Raw genomic sequence first — 22,561 nt, forward strand, 5'->3', positions numbered from 1 at the left:
AGATGTGCTAATCAGCCGTCTGTCGTTTCAGCCAATAGGAAGCAAGTCTGCCTTCTGCTGTTTCTGCCGTCTGTCGTTTAAGCCACTAGGAAGCAAGCTGTCATCAGATCCACAAACGCCCTTGAGGATTTCCCAGTTTAATTAAAGTTACCTTTTGTTTTTCTTTCAGCGAGGGGCGATGTTTATAGAAGTCGTTTTTCGTCCACGTAGTTGATTTCCATCCATCTGATGGCTTTAACACTGGATGTTTATCACATCTACATGAAATAAGGAACCAGTTACATCGCTTAAATATGCAATTTACAAATGGAGTAAGCTCAAGCTTGCCGAATGGCACAAGCAACACTTCAAATTCACTACCCTTAGCGTCAACTGACGAAGATCATGACTTAGCTGCTGAGTTGAAGTCAAGATCTACTTCACTGATAGTCGTAGAATCGCTGTTTTTACTTCTAATCGATTCTGTGGCGTTTTTTGGAAATGCCTTGGTCTGCTTTGCGTTTTACAGAAATTCCAGGCTGCGGATAATTCCAAATTATTACATCATCTCGCTAGCGTTGACAGATCTTCTGACTTCAGTTTTTTCTCTGCCATTTTCGGTTGGATCTTTGATAGCAGGCAGGTGGCCTTTCAATGATTGGACTTGCCGACTTCAAGGCTATTGTGTCTTCGCTTTTAGCATCGCATCTTTGCATACAATGGCGCTTACGGCGTGTAATAGATACATTCGGGTCGTTCACTTTCATCTTTATCATAAGCTATACACCCCGAAGCTAACAATCGCTACCGTTCTCCTTATTTGGACATGGGCTCTTATCTGCAGCGCTCTTCCGTTTATCCTCGGTATTTCAACTTTCGTTTTCCATCCGGGCACCGTCATTTGTTACAGCTCTCCGTCATTTACGCCAGCATCAATTGTCCTTTTCACCACGACGCTTACAATAAACATACCAGCTCCTATGGGCGTAGTTATTATTCTGTACCATAAAGTTTTCCGAGCCATACGACATCAGCGTCTTAAGAGTTCAACCCAAAGAAGAGTTAGCACGAGTGTCGAGGAGATAAGACTTGCTAAGTTGCTTTTCACGGTATCTCTTGGGTTTTGTCTGTGTTGGGGTCCTGTAATGGCCGTGGAGTGCATTCGGTTTATTGGCGTGTGGACTGTACCGCGACAAGTGTATCTTATTAGCACGTACTTCGGAGCCACCAGCAGCGCCATCAACGTTTTCATATATGGAGTTATGAACAAAGCGTTTCGCGTTGAGTTTGTCAAGATTTTGTGCTGCAACAGAAGTTGACTGTTCATATGTTGTGCTGCACATAAGGGAGGCGTTGTGACCTAAGAACACTTTTATTTTTCAGTTGGAGATGATGATGACGATGATGACGATGATGTAGTGGAGCACCGTATGAAGGCGTTGGACTCATTGAACGAGAATTCCTGCAGATTGAAGCCCTGGGCAGGGTTATTGCGTGGTATTCTTGGGTAAGCCACTTTACCCAAACCGATGACACCCCTTCACCCTGGAGTATGCTACACTAGTATAGTTTGTGGCTGGAACTTGGACCACACACATCCCGAAAGGCCACTACGCCTGCCAATATGTGCGAACGTTACTGGAAAAAAATATCAGTTGGAGGTGTTATGATATAATGGTGATGTTGAAACTTTGTTTATGCCACCAATTTTATCCGCCTGTACTTTTTTGGAGTCCTGTTTTGGTAGACATCTTTAGCCATTCGGTTTTGTAATATTTTCACCCTGGTTATACGTGCATTAGGAGATCAAGAATTAAGCTTTTGGGGGCTATCATTGTCCAATGAGAAGGTTTTTGGTGAACCCTATTTTTGCTAACTTCGCTTACTACCTTTGTTTGCGTTGTAATTTTAAATTTTAGAACCGTTATATCTCCCATAATTGCACTGGCAGTGAAGAAGACGGATGGTACTCGTAGAAATATTGGCATATTGCCGTAGTACCAGCACTGCATTTTAATTGTTTTTTCTACACGTTACAGTAACGTCTGCATGGTACGAGCATTTTTATAAAAGGAGATCTCGCAGCAGTAGGTGACTGGTCACTACTGAATTTTATTCTGCGTTGTTTGGTTCCCTGAATTCAAACGTTTCACGTTTTTTTACTGTTTATGATCATTTCTCCCCCTCCCCCCTCCCCGCTCGCGCCCCCCGCCCAACTCCCGCGATATTATACGTGTAACCTAACGTCTGTTAAGTCACACTTATAAAAGCGTACCAGTATAACAATGAAAAATCAATGTACTCGTCCGATCACTGATCAAATGAAAACTACATAACCAGCAAAAATGATTCAAGGCTCGATTTCTAGCCGCTGTTCGGGGAATGAGCGAGAGAGCGGCGGAAATCGAGCCAAAGATAATTCCTAAGCATTAGAAAGCTCGCATAAGCTTTAGGAAACAAAATCTGAGAAAAGAGATAAATTAAAAGTAAAGATTTAAATAGTTAAATATACAAACTGATAATTTTCTTTTATGTTTTATTTCAAATCTTTAATATATAACGGTCATTTTATGTTTGTATTCATTATTCTCTATCAAGTTTATTTTTGTTTACAATCAGTAGGAAGTCCCCCCATTCCACTCTTGACTTTGCTGAAAAATGCCCCCTTCCCTTATTCGGGCAAACTAAAATGGGGCCAACGTTCACCCTAGGTCCCCATTTTTTTTAGCAAGACAGAATCAATATTCTTTCAATCCCTTCTTTTCTTTTCGGGCACCTCTGGATTCGTGACTGGCAATCAATAAAGTATATGTTGCGAATAAATAAGTCAAAGCGATGTATTATACTGTCATTAAACACAGCGAGGATTGGAAAAAATGAAAAGATTTGACGCACACGAAAGAGAAAACCAATTTTATGTCTTCTATAATATTTGAACCAATTTTTCTAGCCAATCAGAGCACGTACAAAATTCAAACTGTATTAATATGGCAACAAATTGAAGTTATTTTTTATGCATCTTTCCTCTTATTGATGATGAATTTCTTCACAACATTGTCTAAGTAGCTGTGGATTTTCCTGGACATACAATTATCCTTCGTACAATTACATGATTTAACGATATAAAAGGGCGATGAGTTATAAACTTTGAAAAATGGTCCACTTCACTTCCGTTCTGTCTCTAAAATTATCCTTTTTTGCGGGGCGGAGATCACACTGACAAATGAATCAACAAGCAATCAAGCCCTTCTTTCCTCTTAGCATTAGCGAAGTCAAGGTTTCGATCTAAAGGGGGGACTAAACGTAAATTTGACTGAAATTTATAGTAATTTAGAAAAGTAATAAAAGGAAGAAAATTATTTTTGGAACATCAACAGACAGTTGACCCCCACGCAAGAGCCCTCCAGGTTGTCAGGGGGACTGTCTGGTGTCCGTCTATCAATTTTTAACTCCATATTCTAATTTTAAAATCCCCTTAAATCTCCATTTTTTCTTATTTCTCTAAATTTTACTAATCCTTTAAGAAAAACGATCTCCTTCCAAAAATCTCCAAAAATCACCCAAATATTTACCCAACACCGCTAAACATAGATTTATCAGACGAGCGTAGGGTTTTTGCATTGCTTAAAAAGCGAACGAGATATTTCCAAAATACTAATGTAAAGCGGCAGAAAAAGAACCTTTATGTTAAGTCCCGCCTTATTCCCAGCCTCCAACGCAGACGCTTTTTTTGGCTCGTCACGCAATCTTATTGCGTGACGTGCCAAAAGAACGTCTGCGTAGGAGGCTATCAATCCATTATAGGAAATTAATTGCCTGATTGGCTCATTAATTGGTCAATTAATTAAAACTGAATTGCGTTATTACACGTGCAACAAAATTACCAGTTTTTAGGTTTAAAGTCCTTTAAAAAGACCGCAAAGTATGGTGAATTGTTCGGGTTTAGTCCATGAACAATTGGGTGGTAAACCCTGGCGGCTCCATCCTGGCAGTCCAGAGGCGGGATGAATCCTTTCATGTCTGCCTCATGCTGAGCTTGATGGAACGGTCGTTCGTCAGTGACCCAGCCGGTGTCAACAGCCGTCATGTAGATTCCGTCCATCTGATACTCCAATCCGCTTGTTCGTGTCATCATATTCAATGCAGCTTTGGCCATATTGGTGTGCGGGTGCCGGTGACCTTTCGAAAAACGCGAGAATTGCCCTTCCATTGCGGACACGTTCACGACGAATTTACGCAGAAATGGACTTTGTTTCAACAGTGGTTTGAGTTTCGCAGTCAAGATAAACGGGCCAACTGTATTGACAGTCAGAACCTGGAGAAGTTCCTCCAATGGGACCTCATCCAGATTATATGTCCAACTGTTCCTCAAACGGGTATCTAGTTGCTCACCATGTTCGTCTTTCATTCCCTCTGGAAAATCACCCGAATTCGTTTTTCCATAGTTTTTCCAGGGGAGAGATCGACATGGTGTAGAAGTGACCGAGTGGAATTGGTCTAATGCTTGAGTCTTGTTGACAATCAGATTGTTCGCATCTTTTGTCAAGTTTTGCAGGTGCTTCACTTCGTCTGAGACCAGTGATGCATAATATTGAAATGGCCGAGAGATTGTTTGTGCAGCATTATTGATTAAAATATCCAAATGCGGGATGTTTTGGTGAACATACTCAAGAAACTCGTTGATGGATCGCATATCTTGAAGATCCAGTCGGGCGATTTTCAGCCGATGTTTCCAAACACTGAAATCTTTCTCGTTGCTAAATCGCTCCACAGCATTGACCGGAAATCGGGTTGTGACAATAACAAAACATTCGTCTCGTAACAAGCGGACGGCAGTTTCGTAACCAATCTTGATTCGACCTCCAGTCACAATAGCGTACCTTCCTTTCAAATCGCACGAGACTTTCTTCATGTCACCGTTCAGACCATGACAGTTGTCGCAGATGCTATCAAAGCAACCTTCGGAATTGCACATGTAGCACTTTTTGCTTGGGCTGTTATGTGTAGTCATTCGTTTCAACGCTTTGAAGACCTTTTTGCCAGGCCGACGTTTATCGCTATATGCCCCGGCAGGTAATGCCACGACAGATCCAACCGGGATATTGTCATCTTTTCGTTTTCTCTTCATTGAATTGTTCAGTTGATCTGTTCCGTTCAAAAGCCCTGGATGAGCATTCAACAAACGATCCATATCGAGAAGACTTTTTCCGAAATTCATGACGTCGATACCAGTTTTTAAAGCATCAGATACAGGCACCGATTGTTCTTGCGTAGACAGTTTCAAAATTGCGTGATTTCCTTGCGACACTTGGCCATTTTCTTTAAATATTTTGCCAAGCCGTTCCTTGATCTCGATAAATTTCCCACGGCGGCAGTTTATCAAAACATGCGACACTTTCGCGTGTTGAAGTAACCGGCAAAGTGATGGTAAATTAGCTAAAATAACTTCTGGTTGTAAAGTTCGACAATCCAGTATGTACCTGTCATATTCGGTAAACGTTTCTGTCGAAGCGAGGTCCGCTAATGCTGCCACCACAACAGATTTATAACGACGACCTTCGTGAGTCAATTCCATTTTGTTGATATTTTCAGATAACAGATACCATAAGGATCTTCAGAAAGAGGACTTCTGTTGTGATATATGGTAGAAGTGCAGTGTGGTAACCGGTTTTATACGAAGAATTATTGCCGAGTTCTGCTTGCTGGTTGCATCAGCCATTTAAATGAATGATGTTATCATGTCACGCCTGTATTTGAGCCAAATTTAGACAAAAGAAAATATCCATCAAATTGAGTGAAATAAAAGAATTATCACGTGAAAAAACATATCAGATACACAGCAAATACAGAAGAAGGCACGAACAGACAACAAGCGAAGAGAATTAAAACAGATCGATTGCGATACGGAGTTTTGAAAAACTGTTTTTAAAACAGCTTTCATCTGAAGTCTACCTGATTTGTCTATTAATTCGATTAGTTTTAAATACGCTTGGGGAACATGTTTGTCTGTAATAAAACTATGGTTTTGCCGCCTTAGATCGACAGACGAAATTGCTTCGCTAATATTAAGTTTTATAGCGAGTATTTGGCAAAACTTAATAAAAACATTATCGACTAAACTCAGCCGTGACACAGTCCTTGAATTGGAAATAGGTTTCTAGGGGGATTCCCACAGTGGGATACATAACCGCGGGTTTTAAAAGTCTGACTGACAGATGTATAAATAAACGTAAAAGCCAGAGTTTTTCCCGGAAACCATATAACGGAAAAAAGAGTTTAACTTAAAGGCGAAAAGGACGAAATATCTCGAGTGGGAGAGAGAAAGCCGGCGTGACATAGTCTTGCGCTGAGCGATATGCAGATCTCTGACAATCCGCCTTCATGTAAATTTCTTGTTTATTGGTTCGACTTGTTTGATTCTCTCGTCTTTTCTTCAAGCTGTGGAGAATGTACCTGTATATGCTATTATAACTACAGTGAGACGTAATACACTATTTTCAAATGGACTATGTGACGATAAACCTCATCTTTTCTAACGACGTACAAATTATCTTTGTTTGCGTGACTTACCGAACACGCATCTTAAGTTTTTCATTTTTGTATTTGATAAAGGGAAAAAGAGAGAATTTTTGTTTTTTTTTTTTTTTTTTTTTTTTTTTTTTTCACTGTCAGTAATACAGATCTAATTGTATCAATTATCCCTTGGAAAAAGGCTTGCCTTGGGGCTCCAAAAGCTTGTGAAAGCTAACAAACTTAATTCTGTTTGGTATCTCCGATATTTAGCAAGATTTCAACAGAGTTGCGAAACAATATCTTCACTCGTACTATTCCCCTATTAAATAATTGTTATACGATTCACAAAACTCCAAAGTCTTTTTTTTTTTTTTTTCAGTGCTAGAGATGAAGTCATACCGATTCATTCCCTGGTTCCAGACGTTTTTTTCTTGTTTTTAATTTTTAATCAAATTTGGTATGAAGTAGAAGAGAGACAGGGAAACGGGAAAACATCTAATAATGTACACTAATGTAAAAAAAAAATGATTTATAAAACAGTAAATAAAATAAAGCGCTCAACAAGCTTTCCAATTTAATGTAGAATTGCTTGAAAAATCTTCTAGATGCGGTTTTCCATGACGTTTCCCGTTTAAATCAGTTCAAAGTAAATAAAAGGAGCAGCGTATTACTAAAACAGATGAGAATTGCGTGACATGCAGTTGCCAAGGTCTTCAATATTAGGCTTGACTCCTGACTAGCTTATAATTAGACAGGCTTGTAGTTTTATAATATATAAATTTCTATTAGAATGCAATAATTGCTGGGCTCTGTAAAACCCAGCACACCTTCAGAAACACCCAAAAATTATAAGTATATATTAATATAAATAATAATAAAAACGTTGAAATACCAAATAAGGCTCTTTCATTTTAATTTTGACTGGTTCTTCTCTTGATGAGAAGTATCCTGGATTCTCCTTACCCTTGCTCAGAGAAGTTTCCTGGACTTTCCCTCCTTGTTGGGAGAAGTTATCCTAACTCTCCCTCCCCTCCCTCCCCATGGGAGAAGTTATCTTGGACTCTCCCTACCCCCGCCTGGGAAAAGTTATGCTAGAATTCCCCTGTTCCCACCCTAGCCCCATATGGGGTAGATAGACGGTTCAGGGACTGGTCTAACTCCTTTCTGTAGAACGAATCTTTAGGTAGTTTTCTGTTATTTCAACCTCGTTCCCAGGGCTTTTCCTGCGAAAAGCGGGATTTACAAAGGAGTCAAGGTTACATATCGTTCGATGAATGCTGATATCGCACCGTTCTTGTAGTGGAAGTGACTCTTTCAAGATAAAAATAGAACAATTTACTGCTAGCAACAAGTAAACTTAAATTGAAGCTCTTTAATTTATTTTGTATGTCATAAATGTACTGTTTAATATAAAATCACGAGCTAAAAACTAACGTGTAATACTCTGATTTGGCTTTTGTGAACAAAACCTCCCATATCAGACTGTCGGTACTTGTCGGCGGACAGTCGGCCAACAGCTTACCGACAGTTTGCCTAAGTACACACAAGTCCTATACTTTAACTTGTATTTTTTTTCTCTTGTGGAGCCTTGAATAGCAATTATAAAACCGAAAAGTTATAATTCTAGTACGCATGCCTACATACGCACAAGGTTTCGGCTTTGAGCTTTTGGCTGCCCATGCGTTAGTTTGAGACCTCGCGAAGGGAGGGCCTCAATGTAGGTTGGACACCATATAATTTCGAATGAGTCCATTTTTACCGCAGAAGAAGAGTGGTATCCATCTAGTGTTTGTCGCCATGTTCATATTAAGCACTTTTAAAATAACAAGGAAACAATATTATTGCAGAATAACGAAACAATATTATACTTTTATAGAGTGACAATAGCCGGTCCATTCTCTCGCACAAATCGTGCTGCTAACTTTGACTTAATGCATCTTCTCCCATTTTATAGTGATTTTTTTTCGACCTGTAATCTTCACTTTAGTTTTGACTTAAGCCTTTGTGTTTTGTAAGGCTCTTTCTGAAACCTCTGGGCTTAACAAAGTGTTTGCTTATAAAACAATGTTATCAGTTTTATCACACTAATTGATAGTGGACCACATGGCGTGCAATGTGATCACGAATTGAAAGAATGGCCAGTTCGTTACATCACGCTTGCACCCTATCTCGATTACTTTTTCTGAGTTATTTTTAAAGGATAGCGGTAAAGCGTAAATTACACGTATTTTACCATTCTTTACTCAAATTGAGTTTTAAACTTTAAATTTTTGGGCAGACAGCATTGAAGCAGATATGACAGTGTGGTTTTACGGTGCCTGCTCTTGGCTCCCTCGGAATGTAATTTGCTGTCTGAAGTTTGACAGCGATATAACATTTATATTCATGAATCACATATTATTCATCGTGGTTTCCATTCAATCATCTCACTGAGTGATATTTCATGGCTGAGTAGCTTTGCCGAGAACACTCTGCTTGTCAGCTCGGAACCCTCGATTAAAAAGTCCCCCTTTTTTTTGGTTATTTAGTTCAAATTAAAAGTCTCGGAGTGCAAGTGGAAGAGCTCGCGACGATGGTGAAATTCTTAATCCTGTTGTTGTTAGCTGTCCACATGTGTAGGGCTCAAGGTTAGTAAGCTATTTAGTATACAAGTAGAGAGTTTGTTATGGGTTAATTATCATGTATATAGCTGGCTGCCTACAGAATCTTTAGTTAGCAATTCATTTCAGATTTCCCGGCCAAGACAAGTGCAACGCAGGTTCGAGTTTACTAGCGAGATTCTAACATCTCTCACTGTAATTATGATTCATCTATTCTAGTTGACGAGACAGGCTGGGAATTATGAAACAAAGGGGTGTTTCCCGTCGGTGCGATTTACTTTACATATAAAACAGCATAAAAGGTGACATCAATTCCCTTAATGAACACGTGCTGTTTTTGTTATAAAATTATGTCTCCAAACCAGATGGGTCTCGTAATAGGATAAGCCCTTTCGCGTAAACTGGCCGCCATTTTCAATTGAGGCAAAGGCGGAGCAAAATACAGTGTTTGTAAGGGCAAAAGCCCGAATTCACTGTCGAATGAATTATATATGAATTATATTTAAATTATATATCAATATTGTACGCTAAACTAAAACCGTCTGAAAGATTTTGCGTTTCAGATTTGAAAGCTGTAGATTGGCTGGAAGTTGGATAATCACATTTTTGAATTTCCATAGATCTGTTTATAAAAACTCACCGCGGAAAAAATTGCAGACAAATATAGGTAAAAATTCCAAACTTTATTGTTTTATGGAATCAAGAGCCTGCAAGTTATGAGCTTACTAAGAAACTTTTTTTCCGGAGTGGTCGGTTTTTATAGACTTTAAATTTAAATGGTAATAATTTGCAATTAGCTATAGGACTTGCTAGGACTCTTACACAAACTTTTGAAAATCGAGAACAGGCATTTAATGTTGTGGACTTGTACGTGGACTTGAGGACTTGAGGACTTGAGATCAGCAGCCTCGTGTTCTTCGAACTGGAACAGACCCCATCTTACAATATCAAATTCCAGTCCCTCTTCTTTGCTTTCTAATATAACGAGTCGTGTTTATACACAATCCTATACGGTTAATGACTGTAGAATAAAATGAAGCGTTCGACTTTTAAAGCTTTCATTTGAAACCTGGAATGATTCCATGCATCCAACCTTAAGGTGATTTCTTAATATTGCATCTCGCATCCTAGCTTGCTGCGCATAATTTTACGTGTAATTAGCGTGCGCGTATTAAGAAAATGGCGGCTTTTTCTTTGCAGCTTGGCTCCCGGAGAGATTAATCGCCGTTTTCTCGTAAACGAGTATGCATGGAAACCTATCAATACGTTTATGATGCAAAATCAACGGGGAAAACTGAATAAGGATTAATGCGCCCCTCGTCACTTTGATTTCTTCCCGTGCCATACTCAGAAAACTTCGGAAAAAATAGAGACTACTCCAAGGTTTTCAGATGAAACCAGGGTGTAACAGTATAGCATGAGATTGTTTGTATCAGCGTCTCATTTCTCCTCACAATATCAACACAAAGTCAAGTGTGCTAGTTACGAGAAGAAAGGAACTGATCATGACCAATACGGATTGTGTTTATATACAGTCAATATACCCTCCCAAATTCTACTATAAGTAAGGAACAGAGAGCCACCATGATAATTTCTAAGCAATCATATCTGTTTTGTTTCCAAAGATCCGGGTATATTCCAGTTTGAAGCTGTGCAAATAAGAGAGTCAGAGGACTTAGGGGTCGCAACTGTCGTGATAGTGAACACTGGCAATACAGCAGTGTCGGCCACTGTAAGGTAAGGAAACTGAGCTCGAAATATAAATATACTGTAAAATTCCGGTCATAAGCTCCCCCCGCTTTTAAGACCCTCCTGGTTATAGACCCAACTATATACCTGAAAAAAAAAACAAAAAAAAAATACACCCGGTTATAAGCCCACCCAGTTATAAGCATCACCTCTGCTAGATGACAGTACTAAACAGAGCTAAATGTTGCTTTTTATGACTTTTTAACTTAAACACGTATTTCGATCAACACTGCCGTTGCTTCAGTGTTTTGAAACTTTTTTTATTCCGCCTATAAGGCCCCCCCGAATATAAGCCCCTCCGTTGTTAAAGCCCACTCAAAGCCCCTTACGAAGTTTTATAAGCCCAGGGCTCTTAACCAGAATTTTACGATTTTTATCAGCTTCAAAAAGGGAAAATTAATGATTTTTTCCGCGGATAGAATTACATTACAAAGTAAATCTATCTGGAAGCGTGCATGTTCAGCCTATCAGATTCCTTAATTAGCCAAGGCCCGGTTAAAATAAATCAGAGGTAACCAAATTAAATTGTACTATAAGTGTAAGAGTCTGTACGGACCTTAGATGCGATCGAAAATTATTTTAGTTTTCCTTTCAAAAATTGTAAAGTAAAGTGAATAAAGGCAAAAAACTCACCTGTTGTCTTTTGTTGCTTCTCGAAAGCGTTTTGGACGAGTTTCTTCTAAACGGTTGAAGATGTAACGCACGCGTACTTGAAGAACGAAACTCGGCTCTATCCCGTCTCGGCAATTCTGTCACGGGTTCGAACTAAAACGGCATCCCGGAGCCTTCTTGAAGCGATAAAACACAGAAAAAGACAATGAAGACTGAGGTTTTTAACAACTTTCTCACTTTATTTACAACATTTTCGGAGACAAAAAGTGAGGTCTTTTCCCGATCGAATTTCAGATAATTATAAATATAGCCTTTATAGGATGGTATGCTTTTTAAAAGATTTCACGGGGCTTGATGGAGGAGGACCAGTTTGAGGGTGGGGTAGTTGGGGGGAGGGAGGGAGGAAGGGAGGGTGGGGTTGCTTTGTGGTGAGAGAGTAGTGGACTCTTGTTAACGATTTTGTCCCTTCGGTTAAAAACAGTAACCTTGTTCGTTAATTTTCCTTTAGCCTTAGTACTGCTGATTCAACTGCCACAGGCGGAAGTGACTTCGTCCCATTATCTGGTGAATTAGTAACATTCACGTCAGGGGAAGCGAGGAAAGAAGTTGCCATTCCTATTATAGATGATGATGTGGTTGACAGACGAAGAGTCATTTACAGTCAACCTGCAGCTACACGGTCCTTCTCGTCCAAGTGCCGCACTAGGAGAAAGGACAACATTGACGGTCATAATCGAGGATAATGATGGAGTGCAGCCAACGAAGGGTCTGTTGTTAGGCTATTGAAACATTATCTAGGGCTGTTTACATGATTCGGATATTTTTTGTGTTGGTCAACACTATGTATCGCGTCAGAATCTTCCCCTGAAACCTTACCCTGGCAAGCTCTGGCAGCCTTTTGTCAACCCCCTGTCCCGATTGAGCTCGGCAACTTTTGAGCAACCTTTGTCGTTTGGAGCAACTTTTTGCGGTTTTGCATTTCCGAGCACGTTTTGCCTTTCTGAGCTATTTTTGAGCAAAATATAGGTTTAGAGCATATATCAAGTACAAAAAAGTCAACGATTTCAAAGAAAACTTCAAATTATGCGAGTTTCTTGAATGTTTGTTAGCCTTTTGAACACACAACACACTTAACAGCGTTATCCTTAACTTTCGCTCATATTTGCGAGCAACTCTTTAAAGCTCAGTTTCAAGCTATTTTTGTTGACCGATGTTAGCAATTATTGTGAAGAACGAAAAATAAAGCTTTTAGTTAAAGTTTATATAAAAATATCAAGAAATTTTGATTATTTTTTTTTTTTTTTTAATTTTTTTTTTTTTTTTTTACCTCTTTTTTTTTTTTTTGGACAGCTTTTTTTCTTTTAAAAAGGGGCAAAATAAAAAAAAAAAAATTTAATGGAAAAAAAAAAAAGAAGAAAAAAAAAAAAAAAAAAAAAAAAAAAAAAAAAAAAATGTCCCTATGGGCCTCTTACTTCCAGTTTTCGCTTTGTCCACTATTTTGTTTTCTCTTTTCCCTTTATCTTTTCTTTTTCTTCTGCTTCTTACTTGGTGATCTAAGACGCACTGCTTGCATTCCTCCGTATGGCAAACAGCAGCCGCAAAGAACAAGAGAGTCAAAATGGCCAATGGCTACGACAGCGAGAGGGACTGGGAAACGAGAAGGAGACCGAAGCATTTGGTCAGGGCGTAGTTCATTCTCGTCCCCATAGCCCTTTTCGTTTCTCTTAGCCGGCGAAGCCTTAGCACGAGAAACAAAGGGCTCTGGGCACATAGGATTTTTTTTAGTAAATTCAAATATTGTTTGATTGGCTGTTTAAAACAAAGAATTCTTGAACGAAAAGTAAAAAACGCAATGGCTCTCTCATGCTTTCTTTTCTTTTTAAACATCATGATTGCATACATGAGCACCTGAAAGTCCTTGAATCTAGGACTGAAAATCTCTGTATCTCTAGAGTCCTTAGTTTTTGTGCCAAGGCCTCGCCGGCTAAGAGAAACGAAAAGGGCTATGGGACGAGAATTAATGGGCGTAGATTTATCAGCTGACGGTGCTTCTCGCTCCGTGCCCTTGTGCAATCTTGTTGGAAAAATGAAAAGAATAAAGAAGGCAAAAATAAAAGAAAGAAAATGAAATGAAAAACACGCCAATGCGCCAGTTTGTTAAGATGGTTATCTCTGTATGCTACGGTGCCAGGATGGCCTACCAAAACTCCGTCCCCTCGGATTGTACTCGTCCTCGTTAGTCCGAACACTCGAACATATCCGAGTTTCAACCTCGGACACAATACATAATCCGAGGTCCGCAACGATACTCAGACAAGTGGTTTCCGCCGGGAACAAAGTGATGGTATGGTGACGGGCCCCGACTCCCGTGACATCAGGCAGACGAAGGCTTCGTGACATCAGGAAACGGGTGCCTGAACTAAACAAGGAAACAAACGCAAAACAGTCAGTAGGACTGCGCGTGAAGACAAATGAATATGTGGTGCCAACGTAACGCAACGAGAAGGAGGAGTACTCGAGCTAAAAGACAGGGCGCCGAGAATGCGAAGCAAGCCCACCAAGTCCGACCAACTCAGCATAGTAAGTGAAACAGCGAGCGGAGACCGTGAAGACAAACTCACAAAGGAAAATGCCGGGCCCGGCATCAATAACATGCAGAACATTTCACGGAACATTCAGATCGTCCCGACTGAGAGCAAGAGCGAAAGCCAAAACAACCAGCACCGGAGGAGGCGCCACTCTATAACGGAACCACGCGGCGGACCCAGACGGCCACAATCTACGGCCACAACATGCCCAAGGAAGAAGGGAAGAGGCGTGTTGAAGTAAAAATCGAGTGTGGACTCGGTGTTAAAATCCAGTGTAGGTCAACAACTCGGTATCGAGGGGCATCGGGGGCGAACCAGGTCGAGCGGACAACACAATACGGAGTCGAGAGACACGAAAAAAAAATGCTCATGTCCTATATGGGCCACCGTAGTATGCATTAGAATGACCTCGAAAAGACTATCTATAAAAAGAAGTCAAACATTTTCCCACCCTTTTAAGACATTAACATTATCGAAATTTCTGGGCCTGCTATCAGTACCGTGGTTAATACGTTTGACAGTTGTCATCTGTTCTTTGCTGCCAAATTGAATTCGTTCTGTATAAAACTAAAACTGTTTCAGCAGCGTGTAAAATCAGTGCTGCCAGTTGCAAAGGATTTGTCGAGATAACGTTGCGTGCTTTCACGGTTTCCAAACATAACTTCAATTAGCTAAAGAATCTTCCATTACTATTATTATCATCGTATTTATGCAAAATCGACCTTTTGTCGCTTCCACTGATAAAGAATCACTCCTTATAAATGCATTTGCCTCTGGGGCTAAACAAAAAAAATGCAAATTTTGAGGTGTAAAATGTCACTCCCATGCAATTATTGCAAATCAAAACAGACGAGCAAACTTTAAAAATTTACTCGAGACAAAGCGAAATAACGACAGCCTTATAAAGGGCTTCACTGTAAACAACGCGACCTGCAATCGCAGGGTAATAGTTTGTTCAAATAAGTCGAGATCTCGAGGCATGAATACACTTTGTTCTTCCCGACGAATAACAAAGCAATCACCGCCTTTTCAAGAGACCCAGCCAATTGTGTAGTCGTCACGCTTTGCTACATAACCAGGTGTGCGATTCCACTGGCGCGTGGTTTTGGTTGAGTCGGTCGGCGGTGAATTTGGCGGCAGCGAGCGTTGCGTTTCCAGTACGATCTTACTGATTAGCAGAACGAAATGAAGGCCTTCTTTCTACTGAGCGTCTCTCTTTGCCTCGCCTTAGGTATGGTATAGTTTTAACGTTGTTTTAGAACTTTGTTTTGACAAAAGTAGAGGGTGAAATTTAATTTTGGCTTTCCCTTGGTGTTCACTGTCGCGTTTTGGAGAGAGATCGTGCGATCTCATGATTGAAACCTTGGATCATCTCTTCATTATAAGTTGTGGATAGCTAAATTGAAATACGATTGATGGTGGCTTTGCATAATGCATTTCTCATGAAACAATTCTTATTTCGTGACTCTATGTGTCGAACAATGAATGACAAGCATGGACAGTGATCTTGCGAGAGCTAGCGAAGCACTAAAAATGTTTAAATATCTGTTTCTAGCAGAGCTTCTATTTCGGTTACAAATTGCTTTCGAGTATATATGGTGGAAATATAGGTCTTTCGAAACTGCAGTTTCCAAAGTTTTGTCATCTAAATACAGCGCGACAGTTCGTAGACTACATTGCAATCATTTGGTGACATTAGGTGGGGTCTTGCAGATAATAAATTCTGCTAGATTCAATTTGGCACATAGTTCATGATATTTGCTGTCCGATGCTACCCGATCTGTTTTCCCATTTTGTTTTTATTATGGAGGCTTGCCAATGTACCGCATGTTTGTTGATTGTGTTGTGCTTTCGTTTTTTAGCTTCCGCGAGCAATGGACCTGGTGGAAACATCACGGTGGATGCCGAAGCCAGTAAGTGATTAATTCCTAAATCTACTCAGTATTTAGATTAGTCAACAATAAAGTATTTAGAAGTAATTTATTTTTAAGATCACAATTTGCAATAGTAAAATGGGAAGGAGTATATAAATGATACTAACAAGAAGAACACAATCCAAGCTGGCTTTACCTGCCTACCAATTCTCTGCTCACTTGTTTGACTTCACATAAACAATATTTCACTAGATACTTAATAATGCCCCTCTTTGTTCACCGCCCCATGTGCTCATTGAAGACTGATTTGAATACTTATTTTCCGTGACAAATGCCGTCTATTATACTTATGCTGTTTAGAAATCTTAAACTAATGTTCTTGCTGCGAGACACGATCGAAAAAACTTGATTTTTCTTTCATGCTGTTCAAGACAGCGAAGATTAAAACGGTATATTCTGATTTCGCGCGGAGCATTTTATTAAGCATTCAAGTTGTTTGCCTGCTATTGCAGTCGGGAGGTCGACTGGGCCTTTGTTAAGAAACGCTGGGTGCACAATTTGCGCATAATTGAGAATCGAAGAATTTACGAGAATGTTCACTTACAAGCGTTTCTGGTCTGTAGACAATGCTAATTTGCGGACACATTATTCAGAGTTGACGAAAAATGCGCATAATCCCATTTAAATTAAATAAAAATCTATACGTCTATTGTTAAACAAAGACAGTTTGTTTAAGATGATTTTGATATGTCTACATTGTTAGCTCACACCCAGTCTTATTATTACCTCTTACAACCAGCGAGGCGTATTCTCACAGTGATTTTACATTCAATAAGCGATCATGTTGAAGCTAAGTAAAATTGTAAAGAAAGAAATGGTAATGCTTTTTGAGGTAAAAAAAATGACTAATAATCAAGTGAGCAGTGCTATTTTTTCAGAGCAACTGGACAGCCGGCTTGATGAATCCAGCGTGCCCAATTTGCATATTGTTCCCAATTTTTCAAATATCAATTATGCAAAAAATACTCTTTGGACTTTGTTTTTATTATGTAAGTATGACATGCACATGCAGCTGCTAGAAGGAGTAAACAATTTCCAGTATAATGAACCTAAAAATTTCAGCGCGAGCGCTAAGCACTGAAGCACTGAAAGGCGCTGAATTTCGAGAAAGGTGGAGCTGACAAACAGGCACATACCTTTAATAATAAGGAAATTCAGAGATCTTGTTATAAAAGATTTGGTGACAAACATTTAACTTCTTATGCGGTGCTAAATTCTTGACGCCGATATTTTTGACTTCATGTACAGTTTTGTGTTCTTAAAAAATAGATTTTAATAATAACATAGATTAGTTTCATAATTCACCAATGTCTGGCCTGAATCGATATAACTTTAAGTTAAACCAAGTGCAGTTTATCTTAGAAAGAAAGGATGCTGAAAGACCAGTATTAAAGAACAAATTGGTTCGTGAAATGGTTAGGTACGCAAACACAATGAACAAATGATTTACTTACTGACAAGCAGACACGAAATTGTAAACGGGTGAATATATAACTTACTGATAAAATGACCAATCGATGAACAGAATGACGTCACTGACTGGCTGACTGATCACCTGACTTAGGGATAAATGAAATAAATGAATAGATGTGTTTATAGGTAATTAGTAAAGCCCATTAACCAATGGTAGCCTTCTGAATGATGGTGTCTGAATTAGAAGAAAGTAAAGTTGTTTAAGATGTTGATATTAATTGCTCAACTACAACTCTTTAAACATCTGGAAGAAATTGCCATTAAGAATCATAAATGCTCAGTCTAATTTTTTATACCAATGAATGTTGATATATTTTAAAAGTAAATTTTAGGTAAATTATATGTATTGTAATTTTAATCTTAGATTGTATTACTGGACATCTTGTTAAGACCAGCATTTTTTATAAATGCTGATAGATTTCTTTCCAGGTTAAATAAAGCTTTTATTATTATTATTATTATTATCATCATCAGTGCTGATCATGATTATTATTAATAATTATTATTCCCCTAACTTCTCTTTCTCTTTTGACTTTCAGAAATACAAGTTGTTTGCATGGCTGACTACATCGAGGTATCTCTACAGATGTCAGACTACCCAGGCCTTATTGTGAACGACTCTGTCCTTCACCTTGAAGACGAGGCTTGCGTTGCTGGCTATAAAGATGACAGTATGGTTAAGTTTACGTTTGGGCTTGAGGCCTGCAACACCCAGATGGAAGACGATGGAGACAAGATTTACTACAAGAACACGCTCTACCTCAAAGCAGATGAAAAGTCTAACGATAGCGCGATAACCCGTGAGCACACAGGAGTTATTCCGTTTCAGTGTGGGTATGACAAGAAGACCGTCATCTCAAAAGTGTCGTACGATCCAAGATCCACTCTTCTCATAACAGACGCAGGTAACTTGGCAACTTCATGTTCTTTTGGAATCAAATAGCCTACGTTGCGGGGCTGAGTTTGTCTGCAACGCAGGCTAGGAATCAAGCGCTTCAGTCTAAACATGTTTTAGCTGAATTGGTTGATATGCATGCTCCAGTTGAACACTTTCGAACTATTTTTGCAATTGATTAGAACACGGTTTCTCCTGGGGAGTAACATGGCGGTCGGTGGCTATGCTATTTCTTCTTTCGTGTCTTCAAAACTTGTAAGAGATTGATAAAAATGCGGGATACGAATCGGCCAATCAAATAAGAGGATTTAGCAGCGTTATAGCGTTGTTTTTGGGCAGCCTGCCTCTAGTATTAGTCGATATGTCTAGGAAGTGATCGTTTTGAAGATTGAAAGTAATTTCCAATTTTTAATACCAATTCCAATTCGAAAACCAGCTAAAAAGTATTTTAATATTTTTTTCCCCAAAAGAACTGTGACGAAAACATCTAACAAACCGAAAATGGTTAACTAACAACCCATTTGCCTGTTGCAGTGCACATGATTTTTGACGATTGTTAACAACAATAAGGACATCTGATGAGGACCTGGCAAATCTAAAAAGTTTTATATCATTCTTTTTACTATTCCTAGATGGGTTTGGCAACTTTACATATTTCATGGATATGTACGAGGATGACAGCAACAACGAAACAGTCACGGAGTTTCCAAAGGAAGTCGGTTTGGGCCAGAAGATGTACTTTGGTTTCCGAGTGCAGTCTGGTGACTCGGAATTGGTTGTGTTCCCTGATCTCTGCAAAGCCACAGCATCATCAAGCTTTGATTCCACTCCCGACCATCTTATCATTGAAAACGCGTAAGTTGAAACTATCTATTAAACTGAAATAACGGAATAGAGCAGTGTCGTAAAACCAAACCCAAAGTAATCACTCTGGCCAATCACAAAGGACACTCTAAACAAATACATGTAGCTGGCACGAAGCGCGGGGAAACGTGCGCAAGCGAATCACGATTGGTTTTGGTTTTACTTCTGATTGGCTGAGAAAGTGGCGCGAGTTTTTTTGAGCCAATCACTAAGCGTATCAATGCAAAACCAAAGCAAACGAGAATTACTTTAAACGCCCAAGTGAAAACTGCTCTAGCTTATAATTGAATTGAGTTGAAATGTGCCATTTAAAATTTCTTCATCAGTCTTTGAGTACTTGGCTTTACAGAGGTCTTAAACTGATGAGAAGGAAGTCAACACAAATAAGCAGAAATTACCAAAACTTTTAATTAATATTGCTGAAAAATATAATTTCCAGCGCGTTAATAGGGATAAAGGATAAGGGTTCTTCTATTTCATAAGATATGGGCAAAAAGCAATGGACTTGTATGACTTGTATAAGCTAAAAACGGGTTGGGCCTGTACACAAAAAGAATATTCAGATTCTCAAATTAAATTTCACATTTTATTTTATTGCTTAACTTATAAACTATTAACGCTTTGTCACTGCACGATAACCAACAAACTTACTAATGATAGGCTAAGACATTAACTGCAACAAATGGGTCAAATGGTCAAAGCTTTTAAATGTTTTTTTTTTTTTTTACTTTTCCAGTTGCTCGCGGGACAACACTTTGGATTACACGTACGACAAAAAGGAGGAACATTTCTTCAACCTTGCCGCTTTCCGCTTCAAAGAAGGGTACGATGATGTCTACATCCATTGCAAGTTGACGGTTTGCCGTAAAGCTGACTCTGGATCAAGATGCGACAGAGGGTGTGAGGCCAGCAAGAGGAGAAGGAGGTCAACAGAAGAGGACATGAGTGCAGAGGTTTATGTTGGACCTTTGAAGCCCAAGCTTAGGACAAATGAACCTGGTAAGCTGAGCAATCTGTCCTATAGCTGGTGATTAGGATAAACTTTGTGAATTCTTCAGTTTGCATTAAAAACAAATTTTGCTAAAATTAGTTAAGACTGCAGGAAATTTCAAATTAAAAAGAAGAAAAAAATGAGGACAGAGTTTTTCCCAACGAGGTTATTGGTAATTCAATTTTCAAATGCAGTTGCTTGCTTCGGCCAAAACAAAATGATGTATAGGAGAAGGGCCAAAACTGTTTCACGATTTAAGACACTGTTTCAGCGACGATTGGCATAGTGACAGTATTGCGTTTTGTGCTGTATGCTGAAGAGTATCCTCTGCCGAGCTTTAATTAATTTCAAAACGCCAGATAAGCGATGAAAAACAGTCTGCAGTAGTGAAAATTCGCGCGAAGTTAATCATGCTGAAAACAAATGATCAATTTGAAATAAACGTTTCGTCGAGAATTAAGCGGTCTAGATTTTGGACTTTATAAACTTGTTGCCTAAAACGTCCTCTTTCCTCTCCACAGCTAAAGAGCAGAACCTTGAGTCAGAGTCCTCTTCTAACAGCATGATCCTGATCGTGGCAGTGCTGGTGGGAGTGTTGGGAACTGTCGCTCTAGGGCTCATTATTGCTGTAGTAATCCTCAGCCGACGTCGCAGCGCCTCTGGAAAGGGCGCGTCCCTCATCGTTGCTGAAGAAATGTAGACAGGCTATCGTTTAAGCTGTAATGTTTGAAAAGACCAAATGCTTTGGTCTCAAAGATCAACTCTCTATCTGGGATGTTAAAATCTACTTGATTCATTAAGATTGTTTTTAAGGCGTTTTACGGTGACCTGTACGAAGTGGATTTCCATTTAAGTTAGCCTATGATTCACATTTTACTTTAACTGATTTATTGAATGTGAACATTGCATGCTCAATTTTTCTCTCTTTTGCCACACAACTAATTACTTTTAAAGTAACTTCTTTTCTAGACATTACAGCTTAATCGACTCGTTTCTTTTAAAAGGAAACGAATAAACTTTCTTTTTTTTGTGGAATTCTAGCTTTTGCTCAGGCTGCTGTGGTACAATCATTGTGTTTTTCCATATCATATCTGAGTTAGGATTGTCCAAAGGTCTAAGACATTTTGCTCGTGTAAGTTTCATTGTGGAGTATTTCCCATCTTCTTTTTCTTAGTGTCTCGGCGTCAAACAGTCTTTTCTCGGCTTGACTGTGGAGAAATGGGAATAGAAGAGATAAGGAATGGGGAATGAGTGAATGGTGACTGAAATAAATACACAAAGGCGAATTTCTTGGAGACGTGCCGTGTTTCTTTAAGGAGATGGTTGAGTTGTTCTTAAGTAGCTTGAGCAAAAAATGACATATTTAAGCGGTAACTTGGAATATAACAATTTAACTTGCTGTTGGAGGGATAAAGGGGTAATGGAAATGTATGCTTTTTCTTCATTACTTGAAGCTGTTGCTTCTACAACGAGGACAAAATTAAAAAAACGACCTTTGTAATCATAACTACAACCAATCGAAGTCTTCGATTTGCAGCTTCACTTTTTTCAGATTTAAAGCTTTTTAGGTTTTTTAATATGATAACGATTCAGTTTACTGACCTGTATCGCCGGCAAGACGTTTGATCCTTTAGGTTTCTTGGAAGCTGTATCCAGAACTCCAAATAACAAGACCGACTTTTACTGTAAGCTTCGGTGGTTAGGCGGATAAATTGATCAATTTTTCAACCAAACCCTTACATTTTGATAAATTTTATTCGCTCAGTCTAAACCGAACAGTAAAAACGTTTCCATCGATAAATAGAAATATTCTAAGGATATCAGGGTGAAAAACTTGTAAGCTGAAATGCAAAAAATCTGAATAAAGAATATTCTGTTTTATAAGAGATATAGCACTTGCTTGATCAGGCTTCCATTTTCTCAGTGGAGAAACTTATCCTTTTGTAATACGAAAATTAACTAAAAAAACCTTAAAACTTATATTCTGTATAGTCCGCCAATGTCGATCTCGACAAAACTTGAGGAAACTGGTAAGTCCTTTGTCATTCCCTGCTATTACTTCGACCTTTTTAGGGAGGGATGGTGGAGACCGAATTATAACAGTCCTTCCCGTGCAATAAAAACTAAATAACGACTAATAAACGCCTTTTTCAGCGGGCTATAGCCAACAAATAAATTTATTTTAACTACGAAACCTACCTTGGGTGGATTCAGCCCGGGCAAAAATTCGGACTCTCCGTCAACCCCCTCAAACCCCCCCCCCCCCCCCCAACCATAAAGCAAAAGCTGTGTTTCGTTGTGCAGGAGTTTGAGAATACGCAATCTACGCTGCAAATTTTGTCAAACTTAACCATTTAAACACC

General features: G+C 39.1%; 3 protein-coding genes and 1 pseudogene across 6 annotated transcripts in view; 2 read left to right on the top strand and 2 right to left on the bottom strand.

Moving 5' to 3' along the window:
* Positions 1–2,573, top strand: part of LOC144664360 (melatonin receptor type 1A-like) — a 5,725-nt gene extending 3,152 nt beyond the window's left edge. For all 3 annotated transcript variants that reach the window (XM_078525476.1, XM_078525475.1, XM_078525477.1), the window contains one exon: positions 170–2,573. In XM_078525476.1, the coding sequence (XP_078381602.1) occupies positions 294–1,298 (1,005 nt within the window). In that variant the 5' untranslated portion in view covers positions 170–293 and the 3' untranslated portion in view covers positions 1,299–2,573. The remainder of the gene's footprint in view (positions 1–169) is intronic.
* LOC144664347 (ZP domain-containing protein-like) overlaps positions 1–9,784 on the bottom strand; it is a 26,336-nt gene extending 16,552 nt beyond the window's left edge. The window contains exon 1 of the mRNA XM_078525451.1: positions 9,455–9,784. The gene's annotated coding sequence lies outside the window, so the exon portion shown is untranslated. The remainder of the gene's footprint in view (positions 1–9,454) is intronic.
* On the bottom strand, positions 2,546–5,684 carry LOC144664349 (uncharacterized). The gene has a single exon (XM_078525453.1). It carries the CDS (start codon positions 5,552–5,554, stop codon positions 3,860–3,862), a length of 1,695 nt encoding a protein of 564 aa, XP_078381579.1. The 5' UTR covers positions 5,555–5,684; the 3' UTR covers positions 2,546–3,859.
* Positions 8,951–22,084, top strand: LOC144664351 (ZP domain-containing protein-like; annotated as a pseudogene). Its single transcript, XR_013572770.1, has 8 exons — positions 8,951–9,119; positions 10,718–10,829; positions 11,962–12,219; positions 15,904–15,954; positions 17,988–18,353; positions 18,976–19,198; positions 19,944–20,206; positions 20,720–22,084. The product of XR_013572770.1 is annotated as a ZP domain-containing protein-like (transcript).
* The last annotated feature ends 477 nt before the right edge of the window (positions 22,085–22,561 follow it).

This window comes from Oculina patagonica, chromosome 8 (assembly GCF_052425735.1).
Source record: "Oculina patagonica isolate OP01 chromosome 8, crgOcupat, whole genome shotgun sequence".
Taxonomy (NCBI): Eukaryota; Metazoa; Cnidaria; class Anthozoa; order Scleractinia; family Oculinidae; genus Oculina; species Oculina patagonica.

Bases quoted from the DNA above. Each gene is read 5' to 3' on its own strand.
- LOC144664349 (XM_078525453.1), bottom strand. From the start codon at position 5,554: ATGGAATTGACTCACGAAGGTCGTCGTTATAAATCTGTTGTGGTGGCA.